The sequence below is a fragment of the Papio anubis genome, chromosome 15, assembly GCF_008728515.1.
Source record: "Papio anubis isolate 15944 chromosome 15, Panubis1.0, whole genome shotgun sequence".
Classification (NCBI taxonomy): domain Eukaryota; kingdom Metazoa; phylum Chordata; class Mammalia; order Primates; family Cercopithecidae; genus Papio; species Papio anubis.
Genome location: NC_044990.1, coordinates 78853137 through 78875748, shown reverse-complemented (window position 1 = coordinate 78875748; position 22612 = coordinate 78853137). Strand labels below are relative to the sequence as shown.

General features: G+C 40.8%; 1 protein-coding gene across 5 annotated transcripts in view; it reads right to left on the bottom strand.

Moving 5' to 3' along the window:
- The window catches only part of PCCA (propionyl-CoA carboxylase subunit alpha), a 432199-nt gene that overhangs the window by 85420 nt on the left and 324167 nt on the right, over nucleotides 1–22612 (bottom strand). For all 5 annotated transcript variants that reach the window (XM_031655643.1, XM_031655642.1, XM_031655639.1 and 2 more), the window contains one exon: nucleotides 18669–18767. In XM_031655643.1, the coding sequence (XP_031511503.1) occupies nucleotides 18669–18767 (99 nt within the window). The remainder of the gene's footprint in view (nucleotides 1–18668; nucleotides 18768–22612) is intronic.

Genomic DNA, 22612 nt, shown 5'->3' with positions numbered 1-22612 from the left:
AATACAGTAAGCCACTGAACTGCTTGCGTGGCAAGAAAGTCTGTGCATTCAGCTTTATACGACAAAGACTGCAAAAGCAGCTATAGATGGCAGACAAAAATGAATGAATGTGGCTATGTTCTAGTGAACTACTTATCAATAACATCTGAATGTGATGTCATACTTCTCCATGGGCCATGAAACATTTTTGGTGTTTTTTTTTTTTTTTTTTAAACAGTGTCTCACACTGTCACCCATGCTGGAGCACAGTGGCACGGTCACAGCTCTCCACAGCAACTGCCTGGACTCCAGCGATTCTCCCACCTCAACCTCCCAAGCAGGTGGGCCCACAGGCATACCCAGCCAATTAAAAAAAAAATTATTTGTAGAGACAAAGTCTCACTATGTCACCCAGGCTGGATGAAACATTCTTTTTTCCCCCCAACTATTTAAAAATGTAATAACCACTCAACTTGTGAGCCCCACAGAAACAGGCAGTGCCTCCTGGTCTAAGCCACCAGCACCTCTCACCTAGGTCTGCAATGGTCAGATCAATCTGTCTGTCTCTACCCCAGGGCCTGCAGTGATTTTAAAAACCACATCACATCACTCTCCTATTCAAACCCGCCAAACACTCCACAGCACAAATCAAAAGAAAAAAAGACAAAACAATTCTTTGGCCCCTAGATGATCTGGTTCTGTCTTCCTCATTCCACTTTCCCCAACTGGCCTTCACACAAAACAAGCTTGTCCCGTCTCAGAGCCTCTGCTTTGCCCCTTCTGCTACCTGGGACTTCCTTCCCCCAGACTTCTGCACGTTTGCCCCCTCCTCCTCGTAGATCTCCGCTCAGTGTTAGCTATTCAGATAGGACTTCCCAGCCATCCTTGCTACAGCTGCCTTCTCTAGTCACTTTCTGTCAATTTTATAGTCTTCATCCAACTTCTTCGTACTCAAATCACCTTATTTAAGTATTTACACGTTTAGTATCTACTTCCCCCTGCTGGAATATAAGTCTTGTTCCTTGTTCTATCCGCAGTGCCTAGAACACCGCCTAGGCCATACTGGGCGTTCCCCTTCTATGTAGGAGACACTAAAACAATATCATCATTCCTTTCGCTGACACTACAAAGGTTAGATTCATTCCCAGGCGAATAGAAGTAATTTTGCAATATGTAAAATGGAAACATAGATTTTCACATTAAAAACAAATTGTATCGATGAATGTGTGACCATAGGTATAAGTACCAATAAGCTGTCCTTAACATTGCATTCCGTTTAAAGCAGGTCACAATTACATATATAATGACTATCACCTTTCTTTCACCACACTCCCAGTCTGTAAAGGAGGGACAGAAGGGAGGTAAGGTGGAGGAGGCCAAAACCTGACATATCTTAGCAATAAAGATTGATGCAGGCCCGGCACGGTGGCTCACAGCCTGTAATCCCAGAACTTTGGGAGGTCAAGGGAGGTGGATCGCTTGAGCCCAGCAGTTTGAGACCAGCCTGGCCAACATGGTGAAATCCCGCCTCTACTAAAAATACAAAAATTGGCCAGGCATGGTGGCAGGTGCCTGTAATCCCAGCCACTCGGGAAGCTGAGGCAGGAGAATGGCTTGAACCTGGGAGGCTGAGGTTGCAGTAAGCCAAGATCGCGCCATTGCACTCCAGAATGGGTGGCAGAGCAAGACTCAGTCTCAAAAAAGAAAAAACAAAAAGAAGAAAAAGAAAAAGATGTAAAGAAAAACAGAAAATTTCACTCAAAACTGGAATTTACTTCTATCTTCCCTAAGAGGAAGATACACTTTTCCTAGAGCCTAGGATTAACATAATTCAGTTTTAGAATCCACAAAAATACCAAGTATTCAATGCCTATCATGAGCCTAATGCATGCCAAAACAAATATGAACTGACCACTTGATAAGCTAATAGCAAAATTCTTCATAAAAATTAAGACTTTTATGTGATGAAACATATCCACGCTTATTATTTTCTCCAAATATTTCATCCCTTTTCCTATTTTAAATGGCACTCCAAAGCCAGATAAAAATGTCCTACTTTTCTTATTTTGATAGTCTGCTCCAGCGTTTACAAAATATATTCCTTTTTATATCTTTAAAAAATACTTTAGAAGATTGTTAACAAAATGATTTCTACATTTGTTAGAATCAAATTCATACAAAATTAGCAAAGTTATTCACACAAAGGCAAAAACATTCACAAAACAATAAATCAAATGTTCCAAAAATACCTTCCTAGGATAATAAAATCAGAGGCAATTTCACCTTTAAAAATAATGTCCCTGAACAGTAAGAGGAAGAAATAGTAATAGCTTTCTTTTTCCCCTCACTGATTTCCAACTTGATAATATGTTTTAAAGGCCATTACTGTGGGATTTGTCTTATCGGTCTCCAGTGCAGCTGTTTGTATTATTTTCCACATTTACTACAATCAGTGTTTGTACTGTTCAAAATTCTCTTCCTCAGTCAGCAACGAAAATATAATTTTCTAGTTAACAGAAGAGGAGAAAAGCATGTATGTGTGGGGGTGTGGGAGGGGGAAGTTCAGAAAGACATTTTCCCATTCGGTTACATTTTAAAAGTAACTCCAAATTATAAAACCAAGAAAACTGCTAAGCTTCTAGGACTACATCACAAAAGCAGGTAGCCTTGCATTAAAATTAATATTTTACACCATAGCTGTAAATACATCCCACCTGTTAAATTGCCTCGAAATATTTTAAAGCAGAGTCAACAGAGTTATTTCTGTTCTACTGGTGAGCTTGTTTCTAAGATGTGTAGCTGTAATTGATATGTCAGGAAAATAAAAAGGATATGGTTAATAATTCTCTTTCATTTCCTATTTCATTTGAAAAAAATACCAACCTCTACTTACTCTAAGTTATTTATATATCCTGAGACTTTCATGTCACATGCAATGAGTCTAGAGAAATCACACGTGTAAAGTACAAAATAATAATGACTTCAAAGAGGTGGGGGTGGGGGGAACATTTTCAAAACCTGTAAAACATCTTAGGACTAAAAACATAAGACAGTTACTTCCCAATTCATTTGTGTACCAGCAAAGTACAGGCAAAAATGTATGCCGCTTTATTTTTCTAATTAAAATATTAATTTTACTATCTATAAACAGCTATTAGGATTAAAACTAAAGTTTATTCTTGGAGGGCGTGGGAGCTATTTTAATCTAAAAAACTGAAAAGAAAATAACATTTTTAACTTCCTCTCAAGTAGATATGAAAATCAACAATTTATTTTCTTCAAAACTGAAATTTAAGGTTATAATTTTAAAACTGATTCAAATTCTGTGTGGACAAGCATTTGTATATATATTACAGATAGTTTCACAGTCTGCAAACAGGACATCTTGTCCATCATATTCATGTGCTTGTGTAATATTTTATATTATACAGGCCCACGGGGCATTTTAAGTTATCATGTTTTATATATATATATATATACACATATCATTTAATACTCTAGTCATTTCGCAAGTAATCCATTTAATCTGGTATTCTTCAGTAAATAACATGAGATTCATGTGACACTATTCCAAATTTGTCTGCTTTAACATAGAAAATTAGTTCCACTTAGCTGAATATCAAAGACCTATTCAATACAGAATGCAGCGGTGCTACAATCAGCTCTGCTCTGTTATTTATAATAAATTTATCCTCTCTTGAAAATATTTGAGCAAGAATATGAGAAATAAAAAGAAAAAAGTCTTCAAAGGTACAGCATGAATAGCTTCACATCACACAAATGCAGAAATTGTTAGACTTTAGCAGGATCTCAAGATATTTTCAAAAGTATTTAGCTACTCCTCAGGCCTGAAGGCAACCTGCTGTGAGCAGGTGGATAGAAGAAATCACACCACACAAAGAACAGGCCAACAGCAGTTAGTCGGCTCTGCTTGCAAATGTTCAAACAACGTGACTATGCAAAATGAAAATCTAGTATGTAAAACGTTAACGACCAACAATACATTAAATCCCGGTACACAAATTAACACTGTAAGAAATAGAGAACAGCAAAATTGAAGAACTTCTTCCAAGGTCAAAAAAATTACTTCACAGGAATATAGACATAGTAAAAATAAAATAAAATAAAAAAACTTCTATTCATCCAGCAGGTTCCACACTCCAAAGGTTATGGGGTTTGTGAGGAAAACAGAGTGAGCTCACCATGGCCAGGACATAGCGAATCTCTGTTTCATTACTTTATGCCACAGGCAGGAAATCATTCCACATTGTAAAAATAGTTCTAATTTTTTTAATCTTCTAAGTGGAAATTTAAAAAGTTTGTCAGCTAGATGATACATTCATCTTCTGTTTAAAAATAAATTCAACTCATCTATTCTGAATTTTGAAGTTCCGAATTTTAAAAAATAAAAACCAAAACTGTGGTTGACATTAAAGGGGAATACTTTAAAAACCACTGTGTAGGGTTTTCTCCATCTGTAAACACTCTCTGGTTTATAAAAAATTTTGCCTGTGAGTGGTCTAACCCAGTAACCACTAGCTACACATAGCTACTGAGAACTTGAAATATGACTGATGTGACCGAGGAGTTAAATTTTCAATTGTATTTAATTTTAATTTAAAAACTGAAGCAGCGTAATATCATTTTCTGTTAAGCCCAACTCCATTGTTTTGGTAGGACCGCGTTCCACTCTGACCGTTTCATTGTTTAAGATACTGCTGTATTAATGCCAATGTCTATGTTGTTTCTGGTATCACATTAGTAATTTTTAAAAGTCTTTCATGTTGAAATGACAACATTTTGGGTATTATTCTGTGAAAGGGCCATAAATGCAAAGCAGCCCCCAAATGTGGAAGGAGCCAAGAAACCAAAGAATAAGGCAAATAAATCCAGTCTGTTGGTAAAGGGCGTTTTCTTGGGGGAACTTACTTGGGGGAACTTACAGACAGAAGCGTGGTCTGGGATAGCCGCAAGACAGGTATATCCCGCACTGTTACTAGCCAGACCCAGAGCTTATATGCCACAGGAAAAGGGCGTACGTGCTCTATAGAGGCAATTAAAGGCACCCTCCAGAACAGGTGAGAATGCTATGTACGTCACTGCCTATAATTTGTGTGGTAACATCAAGGCTGCTTTGTTCTTTCACTAAAAACAGTAAATAAAATTGGAATCAGGAGGCGTTCACGAGACTGGGGCTAACGAGAAATCAACACGGCTTTGTTGGGAGTGGCGGCTCAGGCCTATACTCCCAGCACTTTGGGAGGCAGAGGCAGGATGATCACTGGAGTCTAGGAGTCTGGGCAACACAGTCTGCCCTCATCTCTACAAAAAAACAACAAAATTAATTGCACGTGGTGGCACAGGCCTGCAGTCCCAGCTACTCAGAAGGCGGAGGCAGGAACATCACTTGAGCCTGGGAGGTTGAGGCTGCAGTGAGCCACGACTGCATCACTGCACTCTAGCCTGGGCAACAGAGCAAGACCCTATCATTTAAAAAAAAAAAAAAAAAAAGTAAAATAAAAAATAAATTAAATTTAAAAAACAAGGTTTGCCTTCAAGAGAAAAAAAAATAAAACATGGTGGATTAGCAATCAAGATGGAATCACTTCTGTCTCCACAGGTACACTGGGTTAAATAAAAATGCGTTAGTAAAATTAATTCCACTTGTTTCCTCTTTGTTACTATCATTACTAAGAAATTTTAAATGATAGTTGGGAACAGTGGCTCACACCTGTAATCCCAGCACTTTGGGAGGCTGAGGCGGGCAGATAACTTGAAGTCAGGAGTTCAAGACCAGCCTGGCCAGCGTGGTAAAACCCCCTCTCTACTAAAAATAAAAACATTAGCTGGGCATGGTGGCAGGAGCCTGTAATCCCAGCTACTCGGGAGGCTGGGGCAGAAGAATTGCTTGAACCTGGGAGGCGGAAGTTGCAGTGAACTGAGATGGCGCCACTGAACTCCAGCCTGGGCAACAGAGCAAGACCCCGTCTCATGAAAAAAAAAAAAAAAAAAAGAAATTTTAAATGATATATATGGCTTGTGTTAGGTTTCTATTCGATAAGGCTATTTAATAAACATCATTACCAACTGACTATTTCTGCAACGAAAATAGACAATGAAAACAGAAACACCAGTTAAAAAAAAGTAAAGCAAATAAATATAAAATAGTTATTTCATTTTCCTTAAATGATATTTGAAGAAAAGTTGGCTAAATTATTAGCTAAACTAATAGAAGAAGACTTTTTAAAATTCTGAAGAGAACTTTTAATTATTTTCAAGAGTTTTCAATGTTTACGTCCCTGGTTCTTTATCATTTCAAAATATGAGTCCCTCCTCCCTCAGGTAATGCATCACTAGCTCCACATTCAAAGTTATCCACAATGATTAGACTTTTTCCGAGAGTATGATTTTCTTGAAGTCAGAAAGCCAGCATTATTTAAAGCAGGCGGGTGGTTACATGGGAGTAAGAGCTGATATGAAGTAGACCTCACCGAGCAACGGACAGTGAGAAAGCCCAGGGCATGCACAAGCCTTTGAGAAAGAAAAAATCAGGAACAGCCAGAGGCAGACCCTTTCCTACACCTATTGATACTACCAATAGCTATCTACACCTGTCAGTAGGTGATACTGTGGGCCTCAAACAGCCGAGGTGCTACCCAGAGCACACAGAGGCCAACAGAAAGAACCATGCTTGCTGAGCAAGGTGCGCCTCTGTGGTAAGTCCTTGGGAGCCCCCTTGTTTCTTTTTGCTCTCACGGAAACCATGGTTATTCTGTATCAAGAGAGGTCCACCCGCAACACACTAATGGAGTATGGATTTCGCAAATGTTGGGAGGTCAGGAACTAAAAAGAATCAGTAAAACATTCTATAATGTAAGGTGACTGGCTACTTACCCATTCACCCACCCATACCTATTCATCCAATTATTGAGCATTTATATGTGCTGAGAAGTCAGCAGGGCAGTGGGAATTAAAAGTCAAATCCACAAGGAAACAGGTGATTTAGATCAATTAAAAGAGGTTAATAACCTATGAAATTTATTATTCCAATGACAGTATTAAGGCAGAAGAATAGGGTCTGGAGGCAGGGAACCTAAGGCTGTTTCAGCCCGCTTCCTAGAACTAAATTGAAAGGAAAATCCTAACTTTCCACACCTAAGTAGCAAAAGGACCAGAGGCTACTCCCTTTGCAAACCCCTCACCTTTTCTGTGTGGCAGATGGGAAATCGGACAGTCAATTTCCCATCCAACAACAAATCAGAAAATCAGATTGACTGCCGGTCCAGTCTTTGCAACTTTGTAACTTCACCCCAGCCTCTGAATGGTTGCTGTCCACAACCAATGAGACTGATTGGGGGCCAAGTCTTCGTTTGCATAGAAGTGTAACTTTGTAACTTCACCCTACCCATCTGGTTGCTTTTTGCAACCAATCAGATGTTTGCACAGGAGTGCGATCTTTGTAACTTCACTTCAGCCTCTGGTTGGTTGCTTTCTGCAACCAATCAGACTGATTACGGGCTACCACTTCATTTACATGAGGTGAGTATGAAGTAATCAATGGAAAACTTCTAAAGGGTATTTGGACCCAAGAAGATTCTGTATCCAGGCCCTTGAGCTCAGGCCCACTCCCACACTGTGGAGTGCAGTTTCATTTTCTTTCTCTCTCTCTCATTTTTTTTTTTTTTTTATTTGAGACAGAGTTTCGCTCCTGTTGCCCAGGCTGGAGTGCAATGGCTTGATCTCGGCTCACTGCAACCTCCACCTCCTGGGTTCAAGCGATTCTCCTGTCTCTGCCTCCCGAGTAGCTGGGATTACAGGCTTGCACAACCACACTAGGCTAAGTTTGCATTTTTAGTACAGACGGGGTTTCACCATGTTGGCCAGGCTGATTTCGAACTCCTGACCTCACAGGAGATCCACCCGCCTCAGCCTCCCGAAGTGCTGGGATTACAGGCATGAGCCACCGCATCCGGCCACCTGTACTTTCGTTTTCAATAAATCCCTACTTTTGTTCTGTTGTTGCTTCCTTGTTCACTTTGCTGGACATTTTGTCTAATTCTTCGTTCAAAACGCCAAAAACCTGGATAACTTGCAGTCACGACCCTCTACCAGTGACAGTATACACCAAAATACAACTTACTTTTAAAGGAATTTAATGGATAATATTAAGCTTATGAAGTTTACCAATGAAAACCAGGAACATGAATACACGTGATCGGACTGGATGAATTGGGAGCTAATTCTTGAGACAAAGGTAAGTTGTGTTCCCAGCTACTTACTCATCTAATCAGATAAAGAAGTTAAATCCTCCTTAACATGGTCTGGATGTGTGTCCCCTCCAAATCTCTTGCTGAAATGTGATTCTCAACATGGCAGGTGGGGCCTGGTGGGAGGTGTTTGGGTCATGGAGGTAGATCCTGGTTGTTTAAAAGAGTGGGGCACCTCCCAGTTCTCTCTCTCTCTCATTCCTCCTCTTGCCACGTGATGCTCCTCCTCCTGCTTTGCCTCCACCATGATTGAAAGCTCCTTGAGGCCTTCCTCCCCAGAAGCCGAGCAGATGCTGGCACCACACTTCCTGTATAGCTGGCAGAACCGTGAGCCATGTAACCCATTTTCTTTATAAATTATGCAGTCTCAGATTTTTCTTTATAGCAATATAAGAACAGACTAACACACTACTTTTCATAGGGGTTCAGCAACAAAATGAAGTAGATGCCAAGTACCTACATATCTTTAAGTCAGATGCTAGCCAAGGTGACCAGGTAGAATGTGCTAGGAAGCTGTGGGACCAGTGACTGCCCATCTCCCACCTCAAAAGAATAAAAGAGGAAAATTAATTTGAGGAGGTCGAATTCTTAAGCTAAGAATTTAAGGCTGAACTCCTTAAGCTATGTGAAAGCGAATTCATGAGAATCACTTATTCATGTGAATTCTTAGTGACAGACCAAGAAGAGAAACTTGTACTTTGTTGGTTTGGTGAGGCAAGGACTTATTACTATTTCCTGTGGCCAGACGTGGATTGTGCAGGAGAAAAGCCGGCGGGGTCATTATGAGGGACCCTGCCCAATGAGAACATTCAGAGTCAACACAGTAGTTGCTCAGGAGGAAAAGACAGGAGGCATTTAGTGTTCTGCAGGTGAGAAGCTCCCCCAAATCCACATGAAAGTATCCCAGGGCTACCTGCCAGCTTTGGACATCTGCCCACGAGAATGAATGCCAGGTTGCCTCTGCCCCAGTCAACCTGGTTCTTCCTGCCATGCTCTTCTCATCTTTACCCCATACTGTAAATTCTGAGAGACCCAATATAGCAGCTCTGAAGTAGAAGAGGGTGTTGTTGAGGCTCAGAAAACAATACCTCAAAGTGAAGACCTCGGAAGTAACCTCAGAACCAAGGTCTCTGACCTTCTGCCCTCCTGTCTCTCACTCCTCATTCTCTCCTGATGAGAGTCACAGACAGCAGAACTCCTGTCCCGCAAAGACAACTATGAAACTAGAAATAGGACTCTAACGCCTCCCTGCCTTTCTAAGAGCTGCCCATAAAGAAATTCTCTGGCCTACCCTTCTCTCCAACAGTAGCAGGTCATAAGACCGTCGTCCCAGATGGGTCTTGTCCCATACCTGGGAGAAAGAAATGGTACAAGAGAGGCCAGGAAGATCTGAACAGACAGGCCTTGCTGGGTTCTCCTCAGCCTACTAGCATTCACTCATATTCTTTGTCCAATCAGTTTTACACGGCTGCCCATTCTTCATTAAACCTAAGCATTAAAATGGACAGCTTTCCTTGTATCTTTGGATCTTTGTTCTGAAGACTCACATCTCACATAAAACTTTGATTAAATAAATCAGTTATACTTTTCTCTTGTTAACCTGTCTTTTGTTATAGGAGTGTCTGCCATTGACACCCTTATGATGGGAGGAGCGGGATCACACCCTTTTGCCCCTACAATATAAAGCAAGCAAGAAGAAAGTGACATTCTCCTCTGCCCTAGTAAAGGTTTCTCAGTGTGAGGTCAAACTGAGTTTAGACAGGAGAGGTTTTACCAGTTTTGATATTACAATGAACTAGACTTTGAAACACACCCTCCTCTCCCAAATACAATATAGCTTGTTTATTACCTGGTAGCAACATTACAGACTGTTAGAATGGAATGTGGTTTTATATATGGGAAGGAAAGAAGTTGAGATAAAGCGTTAAAAACAAACAAACAAACATCCTACAAGTATTCAGAATGCTTCTTCTTCAGTTACTATCCAGATAAGTCCTGCTCCACAATGAGATAACACTTCACCCCCAATAGGATGGCTATTATAAAACAAAACAAAACAAAACAAAAAATAACAAGTGTTAGCAAAGATGGCACGAAATTGAAATTACTGTGCACTGCTAATGGGAATGTAAAATGGTGCAGCAACTATGGAGGTTCCTCAAAAAAACATACAATTACCACGTGATCCAGCAATTCCACTTCTGGGTATATACCCAAAAGAATAGGGTACTCAAACAGATATTTGTACACCCATGCTCACAGAAGCATAATTCACAGCAGCCAAAAGGTAGAAACAACCCAAATGTCCATTGACAGACGAATGGATAAACATGTAGTATATTCACACAATGGAATATTATTCAGCTATAAAAAGGAAAGACATCCTGTCACATGCTATAACCTGGATGAACCTTGAAGACAGTACGCTAAGTGAAATAAGCCAGCACAAAAGACAAATACTATATGATTTCATTTACAGGCAGTACCCATACCAACAGTAGTCAAATTCATAGAAACAGAAAGTACAATGGCGGTTGCCAAGGGCTGAGGGAGGAGGATGGAGAGTTCAGTGTTTCATGAGAACAGAGCTTCAGTCTGGGAAGATGAAAAAGTTCTAGAGACAGATACTGGTGATAATTGCATGACAATGTGAATGTACCTAATGCCACTGATATGCCTAAAATTATTAAAATGGAAAATTTTATGCTACCAATATTTTACCACAATTAAAAAAAAACCTGCTAAGGGTACAAAATAGTGTTAGTTAGAGAAAGAAAACCCTAACAAAAGACCAGAGGATTTAATCTCAGATGAGCACAGAACTGAATTTCTGGGTTTTTTTTAGCCTGTTTTTATAGATCAGTAGATGGTTGGTAGCTTGGTTTGTAAAAGCAAATAATATAGGATTCACTTTCAAAAACTTGCCTTGAGGGGATAACCACCTAAGAATGACAGTCAAGGCTGGAGGAAAAAAGAAAAACAACTCATATTGAAAACACAAGACGACAAATGGTCAAGGCAGGAGCCCAGGTGTACGTTGCAGATAGAATTTTGTGATCCTCATAGTACCCATCATGTGTCTGCAAAGAGTACTTAATGAATTGGGTCAAGTTTTCATCATCAGCCTCTCTCAAACTCAACCCGCTTTTTCTCTACACTGCTTGAACACTAGTGGAGGATGAAGGCAGTAATAGGATTGTCTTCTAAATGAACTCCATCTCCACTTCACCCTTCAATCCCTTAACCCCTCCTCTATTATGAGGACACATCAATATTCTACAACGACATTTTGATGGACGTTACTTTACTCTGCAAAAAGTTTTAATATCTCCACTGCTGTCTGAAAAGCATAGATTCTTTAGGCTCTCATTCACTATCTGGCTCCTCCAACCTATTTTCCATGTTTAGCTCTCATTACTTCCCTAAATGAATGCTTCCCAATTTGCCTCTGGATTCACAAACATGTTTTTCTAAGGTGTATCTCAAATATCATCTGATGCCCTTGGCTTGCAACCCACACACACACACACCCCCCTTACTATTTTAAGTGGTTAAGGGTTTCCGAAAGATTAACAAAAAATGAAAGAGAGCTCACAGAAGCAAATATACTGAGGATCATATTAAGTGAAAAATCATCTTTTTATTTACAATTAATTGAGAATCACAGAAACAGTAAGCTTTTAAAGAATTTTGGAGTTGGAAAGGTGAGGTGGTGGCAAGGTAGTAAGGGAAGAGAAGCAGGGCTGTCATTAATTTGTGCTGGCATAACTAGTTACCTGTATTTTATTATTTATTTGTTTTTGAGATGGAGTCTTGCTCTGTCGCCCAGGCTGGAGCACAGGGGCCGAGCCTCTTGAGCAGCGGGGACTGCAGGCGTGCACCACCACCCCCAGTTAATATTTTGTATTTTCAGTAGAGACAGAGTTTCACCATGTTGGCCAGGCTGGTCTGGTATCAAACTCCTGACCTCAGGGGATCCATCCGCCTCAGCCTCCCAAAGTGCTGGGATTACAGGCTTAAGCCACCACACCCAGCCTGGTATCTGTATTTTAAAAGTAAAATGACTCACACTATGTACAAAAGTCAATCCCATGAGGATTAAGGAGTTAACTTTGAAAAGCACAATTTAAAAAGGTTTAAATGAAAATATAGGTATCTTTGTGAGCTTAGGAGTAGAAGAGGATTATCTACACAAACGCAAAACACACAAACCATAAAGGAAAATATTGCAAATTCTGACATTAAATCTCATCTTAAAACTTCACTTGGATAACTTAAAACAATAAAAACACAAGCTACTTTAACAACACATATGACAAAGGATTAGGAGCCATAACACAGGAAGAACTTTTATGAGTCAATAAGAAAAAGACAATCCAATTAAAAAAGTGGGCAAAAGTCATGAGCAGGTATTTTGCAGAAGAGAAAACAAGACTGCCAATAAATGTGTATTTTCAATGTTCATTGTCACACAAATCAGGGAAGTATACATTAAAATCATAATGAGATGCCATCTAAACCCACTAGTCGGGAAAAACCTAAGTAGTTTGAGAATGCCAAAGGTTCACCGGGATGTGAAAAAAAATGTTAAGGGCACAGATTCCTTGGTTCAAATTCTGGCACTTCCATTTACTACCAGATGGGAAAGCAACTTAGCCTCTACAAGCCTCTGTTTTCCCAAATACAAAATGAGGGATAACACTAGTACATACTTTATTGGGTTTCTGGGGGCATTAGACAAATTCATACATACAAAGTGTTTAGAATAGTCAGTGCTGGGCATAGTAAGTACAGAATAAGGTTAGCTCATTGTTCCCGTTATGACTATCATCTTCAGTACTGGTGGGCACGGAAGCTGGTTCAGCCACACGGGGAAACCCATCTGGCCTTGCTGTGCAGGAAGAAGAAAACACAAGCCCCACAGTGTGGCTGTTCTACCGGCACATGACCTGGAGAACCTCCTCTTGACAGAGGAAACAGGAAGTAGAATGTTCATATAAGCATCACTGTGACAACAAAATAAGGAAAATAACACAAATGTCTATTTAGAGGAGAATAAATAATTTGTGGTATATTAATATGATGGATGGAAGTAAATAAACGGCAGCTATAGGCAGCAACATGGGCCAGGCTCACAAACATCATGCTGGCGGGGAGAAGGCAACTTCCGGAAAAATACAGGGAGGACGGGGGCAATTACAAAGTTCAAAAACAAGAGCAGTTCAACAAGATACTGCTCACAGTGTTCGTGTATTCGTAAATATCCCTAGAGAAGAGCAAGGCAGCGATCAATTTATTTTTTTTTTTTTAATTTTTTTTTTTTTTTGAGACTGAGTCTGGCTCTGTCGCCCAGGCTGGAGTGCGGTGGCCGGATCTCAGCTCACTGCAAGCTCCGCCTCCCGGGTTCACGCCATTCTCCTGCCTCAGCCTCCCGAGTAGCTGGGACCACAGGCGCCCGCCACTTCGCCCGGCTAGTTTTTTGTATTTTTTAGTAGAGACGGGGTTTCACCGTGTTAGCCAGGATGGTCTCGATCTCCTGACCTCGTGATCCGCCCGTCTCGGCCTCCCAAAGTGCTGGGATTACAGGCTTGAGCCACCGCGCCCGGCGGCAGCGATCAATTTAAAACTCACAATGGTATTCTTCAGGGACACTGGAAAGGAGGATTTAATCAAGGAAGAGTGATACAAACAGCACTGATAATTTTTTGGGGTTTTTTTTTGTGTATGGTTTTGTTTTTTTGGTTTTTTTTTTTGAGATGGAGTTTCGCTCCTGTTGCCCAGGCTGCAGTGCAATGGCACAATCTCGGCTCACCACAACCTAGGTTCAAGGGATAATCTTGTCTCAGTCTCCTGAGTAGCTGGGATTAAAGGCATGCGCCACCATGCCTGGCTAATTTTGTATTTTTAGTAGAGACGGGGTTTCTCCACTTTGGTCAGGCTGGTCTCGATCTCCGAACCTCAGGTGATCTGCCTGCTTCGGCCTCCCAAAGGCTGGGATTACAGGCATGAGCCACCGTGCCCAGTCTGTTTTCTTTTTTTTTAATCTAGATAGTGTGTAAACAGGTTTTCATTGGGTTATTCTTTAGCTTTTGTATAGATATAACATATTTTTGGCCTGGCACGATGGCTCATACCTGTAATCCCAGCAATTTGGGAGGTTGAGGCAGGTGGATCACCTGAGGTCAGGAGTTTGAGACCAGTCTGGCCAACATGGCGAAACCCCATCTCTACTAAAAATACAAAAATTAGCCAGGCGTGGTAGCACATGCCTGTAATCCCAGCTATTCCAGAGGCTGAGGCAAGAGAATCGTTTGAACTCGGGAGGCAGAGGTTGCAGTGAGCCAAGATCACACCACTGGACTCCAGCCTGGGCAACAGAGGGAGCTCTGTCTCAAAAAAATAAAACAAAATAATAAGCTGGGCGTGGTGACTCACGCCTGTAATCCCAGCACTTTGGGAGGCTGAGGCGGGCGGATCACTTGAAGTCAGGAGTTCAAGACCAACCTGATCAACATGGAGAAACCCCGTCTCTACTAAAAATACAAAATTAGCCGGGCGTGGTGGCACATGCCTGTAATCCCAGCTACTCAGGAGGCTGAGGCAGGAGAATCACTTGAACCCAGGAGGTGGAGGTTGCAGTGAGCTGAGATCTCGCCATTGCACTCCAGTCTGGGCAAAAAGAGTGAAACTCCGCCTGAAAAAAATAAATAAAATAATAATAATAGTAATAAATATTATTTTATATCAAATGAGGTTTAATAAAATTTAATGATACAAGTTAATGATAAATAGTAATATTTAATAATAATATTTAAGAATATAAAGTTTATATGTATCCTCAAAAATCCAGAGAAAAAAGAACTGTAGTTATTACTTTAAAATAGCTACTATTACTATAATAATCAATTACTACAGTAATCAATTTCAAGTGATTACTGTAAAATCACTTGAAAAATACCTTTGTAATATTCATTCCTTATTTCTCAGAATTTACCATAAACAATTGCAAAGAGATACACAAACACTCATAATTGCATTTCATAGCTATCTGCTTGGAGGTGTTAGGCTGGAACTCTTGGAGCAATGCAGCCCAGGAAGCAAGCAGAGAGAGGAAAGGGGGAGTCAGGAATAGAATGTGGAGATTTGCCCATGCTAACGGTGGCCAGAAGAGAAATCAGCAGACGACTGTAGAGCCACCAGTTCTTTCCCTTGTCACGCTTGCAGGTCCCTTCTGCACACAGTGCCCTCATCGCTGCAGGGGCTAAGACTTCTCACCTCCGAATCCCTAACATCTGCTGACCTCTCTCTTTGCCTCCAATCTTCACCTCATCCTTCTTCAAGCCACTCTCCACAAAGCAGCCAAAAACCAAAAGCACGTCGTAAACTACAATTCTGTTCAATCATCACTTCCTTACTGAAAGCTCTTCCACGGGTCCCTACTGACCTAGGGATAAAGTAGAGCCTGTCCTATGTCCTTAATAAGGCTCGTGTGACTCGGCTCCTACCCACCTTGCTGGGGCACACCACTCCTCAGCTCATTTTCTGAAAGCAGAAGGCGTCCAACTGTGGTCCAGACCAGCAGCATTAGCATTACCTGGGCGCTTGCCAGAAATGCAGACCTAGCCCAGACCTACTAAATCAGAGTAAGCTATGGGTGGGTCCAACAACTTGAGTTTCCACAAGGCTTCTAGTTGATTCTAAAGCACATTAAAGTTTAAGCATCTCTGGTTTAAAGCATGAATGACAGGTAATTATAATTTGAAGAACAATTTGATAGGAAAAATCGCAAAGTACTATAGCATAGTTGGGGGAAGTACACATGACTGCCACGGATAAAATTTCTGCTCTGCTTCTTCCTAGCTTTGTGATGCCCAGGAAGTTACACAGCTGGCCTCAGCATCTTGCAATGCTTGATAGCAAGGATCCTACTACAGCAAGACTGCTCAGATTTAAATCACGGCTCTAGGCTGAGGTGGGGGGTTGGGGGGGCGTCGCCTGGGAGGTCAAAGCTGCAGTGAGCCCAGATTGTGCCACTGAACTCCAGCCTGGGTGACAGAGCGAGATCTTGTCTCATTTAAAAAAAAAAAAAAAAAAATTCATGGCTTTACCTCTTATTAGCTGGTGACCTTCAGTAAGTCACTTACTTTCTCTGAGCCTCAGTTGTCTCATTTATAAAATTATAAATAGCACCTACTTCATACAATTGTGAGGATCAAAGTAGTTCATATCTGTACTATGCTTAAAACTACACCTGATACACAGTAAGCACTGTGTGTTATTTATTATTACTATAATTGTTATTATTTTCACAGAGGCCACGTTACATTTTTGGAAAGAGTCAACACAATGCTAATGCCTACAGAAAGTAAATAAAATCTACCCCCTTTCATAAGGAAAAACTCTCCTTACCTTTTTTTTTTTTTTTTAGGTAAATGATTTTTTTCCTAGTACACCATTTACCTCTCTGAGTTTATTTCCTTTCAATTAGAGAGTACTTAACTTGATGCAATGACCTCTTCCTAAGAGTCAAGGGATCTGCCTTTAAGGGGTCACTTATTTCAGACACATTAATTCTTTTTGTAGCAAAGTACGTACAAGATTAAAAAGGGATTTACCGAACATGATCCCTACACTAGGGAAAATATTTTTGATTATTCTACATATATATCCATATTAATCTAGCTATAAATTCTACATGTAGAAGTGCCACCAAGGCAACTATCTGCACAGTCACTGAAAAGGATGATGAAAGTATCACAATAGAAAAAAATCTGCATAACAGGAGTTTGCACCTCTTTCTTCTGACTACTGAGAGTTAACACTATGTCCCTCTGACAAATACCTGGGCCATAACACATTCAATGCACTATAGAGTCTATCGAACATAAACCAGTATAACAAAACCAGTTTTGTTGTTGTTATTTATTTGTTTTTGTTTTATTTTTAAGACAGAGTCTTGTTCTGTTGCCCAGGCTGCAGTGCAATGGCGTAATCCTGGCTCATCGTAACCTCCACCTCCCAGGTTCAAGCAATTCTCCTGCCCTAGCCTCCCGAGGAGCTGGGAATACAGATGCCTGCCACCATATCTGGCTAATTTTTATATTTTTAGTGGAGACGGGGTTTCACCATGTTGGCCAAGCTAGTCTGGAACTCTTGACCTCAGGTGATCCGCCTGCCTTGGCCTCCCAAAGTGCTGGGATTACAGGCGTGAGCCAACGCACCCAGGCACCACAGTTTTTAAAGACACAATAATACATGGATCTCGGTAATGGGAAATTATGTAGTGACATTTTTTTCAAGGGTTCACCTCATAATTTATTCTGATATAATATTATATAAAGTTATATAATATAAGTTATAAAATATGAGAAAAGACAGGAGTTAGAAAATTTAAAAAATGAGAAAAAATATATGGGGACAAGTCACAAAACCAAAGTTAAAATATAGGGCTCATTACCAAGAGTTCAAGGTTACTTGGAACCATAGAGATAATATACATCAATGGAAACTGACTTAGAAATCAGTTGAGTCATCATATATTTTTTGTGGATTCTGAAATCCTCTGCCCCAGTCTCTCATAGAGGTAGATAAGAATCAGGTATGGAGTAAGTAGTCTTATCTGTGATTATCCTGATTTCTCAAGGTTTTTAAAACCAGTTTCCTGTATAAAATCAAGTTAAGATCATTTTCATAAAAAAGAACAAAGAATGAGCATTTAATGCTATGGGTGGGACTAGATTTTTATTAGCCTGTGATAGCCACATGTTCCATGATTTTTTGTTTTTTTTGTTTTTCTAAAACACTAAACCTCAAATAGGAGGCAAAGTGAAGGATTTTGGCAGAATCTCTTTTCATAACTTTTCTACTTTAAAATGGAAGTCACAGGTTACAAAAAACATTCTATCGACTCTGGGTTCCAAGGCATCTCCTCAAGGCAGGACATTTTATATTGAGGTGAAAAGAAAGATTAATAAGTTAAGATTACTAAATTTTTAAAGGACATCAGTGAGCCGTGGAAGGTCAACCTGAATAACATGTGTTTTGCTAGCCTAACACCACGTAATTTCAACTGCACAGAAAAGAAAGGTAACAAAGTAAGTTGTATTTTACAACTAAAAACCCACAGAGGGGGGAAAAAAACAGCTAATCGAGTATTTTTAGAAAAGCATGCAGAATTCCTTGTTTACAACAAAGTACAATACATGAAGCTTTTTGGACTGTCTGAAAAAAGAAAACATTAATTGCTCAGGTTAACACTTAAGATCCTCTGAGATAAGAAAAGAAAAAGTTTTCGACTATAAAAAGCATAAGGTGAATAAAATACAGCTTTTCCCTCCTGTAGCTGTAAGTATTAGCCACACAGGTGCTGACAAGGATTCTGGACTTGAGGAGGCCTTCTAAGGAAATCCTTACAACACTCACCTGGACAGTCCTCTGAGTGCCATCAACGCTGACGGACAATAAGGGCAAAGCCAGGTTCCACGTGCTGGTCACATTTAGTTTCGAGCCATCAACTTCCACCTGTTGTGACACCAAATAAGACCATTACCATGAAGAAAGACAGAAAACTGATCTCAAGTTCATTGCTGCATACAAAGCAGCAGCCATTTTAAACAGATGGCTCCCAAACAACCTGTCATGTTTACTGCTCCAGCCATGAAAGACAGGGTCCAACAACAGCGTCTTCCCAGTCATCTCTGGGGAGAGGTGAAGGACCTGTGAACAGCTGCCTCTGGGTACTGAGGCTTCAAGTGATTTCCGCAAGTAACAAACAGCCTTCTAACTCGAAACCTATCTGGACATGCTACATTTACTGCAATTAGACAAGTAATGCATATAAATTCCAGTGACATCTTGCAACCCACACAACAGGGCTTGCATATAATATCCTCTCCAAGGACCAAGGAAGAACTTTTTCTCTGTTAATTTTAATGAAGGACTATGCATTGTTATCTTAATTAAACAGAAGCTTTAATTAGACAAAATTCTTTGGTGTTGAATATCAAAAGTCCATTCAAACTTTGCAAAGTTCTGTCATATTTCTGTCAATCATAAATGACTGACTTCATCCAGTCATCTTTCATGAATATGCAAAAAAAGACCCATAATCTTTCAAAACAGGGATACTCGTAAAAGAAAAAAAAAATAATTTCCAAATAAACATAAAAGTAATGGAAATTTAAAAATCATAGCTAATTTTTTTTTTTTTTTTTTTTTTTTTGAGACGGAGTCTCGCTCTGTAGCCCAGGCTGGAGTGCAGTGGCCGGATCTCAGCTCACTGCAAGCTCCACCTCCCGGGTTCACGCCATTCTCCGGCCTCAGCCTCCCGAGTAGCTGGGACTACAGGCGCCCGCCACCTCGCCCGGCTATTTTTTGTATTTCTTAGTAGAGACAGGGTTTCACCATGTTAGCCAGGATGGTCTCGATCTCCTGACCTCGTGATCCGCCCATCTCGGCCTCCCAAAGTGCTGGGATTACAGGCTTGAGCCACCGCGCCCGGCCCTCAAATCATAGCTAATTTAAAATGAAAGTACCATGGTTTTCTTTCTTTCACTCACTGATGCTTATTCCCTAACTCTTTAATATGAGAGGCTTACAGATGACATTATTATATGGTAGACAACCTAACAAGGGGATACTTAAGCTTGCTCAAGTTTCCAAATAAACCTGCAGCAGAACCATGATATATGATCCCTAACAATTCCCCCACTATCACTTATTTCTCTTAAAAGATACCCATTAAAATCAGATTATCAGAGACCTATTTCCCCTTCTGCTGGACCCTTGGGGACAGGTCGGGAGTGGCAGTGGACAAAGATTGCTGAAAACATTCTGACATGTATCAGGTGCCCTAAAAATATCCAGGTGAGAGGTCTGCTTCTGGGACACAGTGTAAGGGAGGCTGCAGGCTTGCAGTGAAGCCCAGGGCTCAGTTTTGTGGCATTCTGAATATGGCGTGGCAGCAACAGCACAGCATGGCTGGAGGGAGGGGCTGGGCAAATAACCCAAGTACATCATGATAGGAATCCAGAAGCTCTCGCCAGTGAAGACCTGGGTCAGGATGAAGACCACACAGTATGGGGAACACCACGACTGCAGGCAAGTACAGTTGATCCTTGGAATCCATGGGAGACGGGTTCCAGGAGCACTACTCCCGCCCCGCCCTGCAGATACCAAAATCCAGGGATGTTCAAGTCCCTGATAGAAAATGGGGTAGTATTTGCATCTAACCCATGCACATTCTTCCATATACTTTGAATCATCTCTAGATTACCTATAATATCTTTGAATTATAATACCTAATACAATGTAAATGCTATCTCAATCGTTGTTATACTCTATTGTTTAGGGAATAAAGGCGGGGGAAAAAAAGGCTGTACTATTCAGTACAGATCCAAATCTTTCCCTCCCCGCCCCCCCACCCCAAATATCTGCAGTTGGTCGGAGCCACAGACGCGGAGCCCATGGATACAGAGGGCCAACCGTAGTAGATCTAAGGACAGCAGAAGCCTCCTCAAGGCTTTCAGAGCCTAAACAGAGAGAGTCATTACTCAGTGGTTACCAACCCAGGCCCTCGTAGCAAAGCCTTAGGGGGACTGCATGTGAGTCTACGTTCTCCCCACGCTAGCACCGCGAGGCAGATCTGACCATCATTCCCAAAGGCCCCCCCTCACTGCTCCCAGACCTCACCTCAGTGGAAGCTGGGGATAGAAGAAAACTGAAACACACCCCAAAGAGACTGTTTAAACCAACAGAGGCCAGGATCCTGTTTACTCCCATATTTTTCTTCCCACCATCCACTACTAAAGGTAGAGGGCCTCTGACGAAGACCATAGGTGATAGAAAATACAGTACATTTTGTCATCTACATAATGAGTCATGAGTAGAAATTTGCAACTTCACTACACAACTGAAACAAGGAAGCCATCATGACTCCAAATCATAAGCTGAAACCTATCTGCCAGTACTAAGTGGCGAAAGGGAATGTGCGGAAAGCCATCACAGGCCTTCTCAGGCTTCCAGCGATACACAGATACATAATTCTGAATAAGAGGTACAGTGATTCTAGTGATGCTTGCATCCAAGCGGGGAATCCAGATGGAAGTATAGGCCATAGGAGAAGTAGAGAATGTCTCTTTGAACCACGGGTTGATACCAGAGAAAGGTGGGCTGGCTGAACCAAAGAATCCTTGTTACTATGCCAGATCCACTGTGCACACGCAACTCTTCAGTCAAGGGTGATTGAAGCGGCAGATGTAGAGTGGAGGTAGCATTTCGTGATAGACTCTGACATGAAGAACCAGCCTACCCTTTCAAACTAAATAACAGATTTGGTGAGAAATGACTAAGTAATAAGTCAAAAAAAAAAAAAAAGGCTGTAGCCTGCTGCACCCATCCTCCCGCCCTATTTCAACATAAACAACACTCAGAAAACAACCAATACTGGATATCTGCATACAATTTGGAAAAAAAAAAAAAAAACTCAGAGGTAAATTAGCAGCATATAACACAAGAACTACTCAAAGAAACACAGGAAGAGTTCAGATAAATAGTTCTCCAAAGTCTCAAAGGCAACCATAGGAAATGTGACCCCTCTTAAAAAAAAAAAAAAGAGCTCAAAGAAGAAAAACAAAGGTTCAAAGACGAGATTATACAACAACAGAAGGAAATGAAAGTCAAGCTGATAGAACTCAGAAAAAAATGGAGAGAAAAATAACATTATTGAGATAAAAGCCACATTAAGAAGCAACCAAAAATAGAATAAACGTGACTAAAAAGAAAGATAAGGACGGGAGAAATCATATAAAATGAAACAGATAAGACTAACAATATAAAACCAATTTACTGAGAAGACAACAGATATAGAGGAGGAAGCGGGGTAGAAAGAATATGTAACTCTCCAAAGAGGCTCACAAAGCAAAAAGAACAAATGTACATTCAAAGATATATAATAGGATAAAACCTGTCAAAATAAATAAAACCTGGAATTTGTGGATTGATTATGTTTATACAACTTTAAGGCTAAAGAAAGAACTAGGCATGGTGGCTCACGCTTGTAAGTCCAGCACTTTGGAAGGCCCAGGCAGGAGCACTGCTTGAAGCCTGGAGTTTGAAACCAGCCTGGGCAATAAAGTGAGACCCAGTCTACAAAAAAAAAAAGTTTTTAATTAGCCAGGCATGATGGCCAGTGCCTGTAGTCCCAGCTACTCAGGAGTCTGAGGCAGGGGGAGATTGCTTGAGCCCAAGCCTTCCAAGCTACACTGAACCATGATTTTGCCACTGCACTCCAGGCTGGACGACAGAGCAAAATGCTGTCCAAAAAAGAAAAGAAAAAAGGAAGAAAAGAGAAGAGAAGAGAAAAAGGA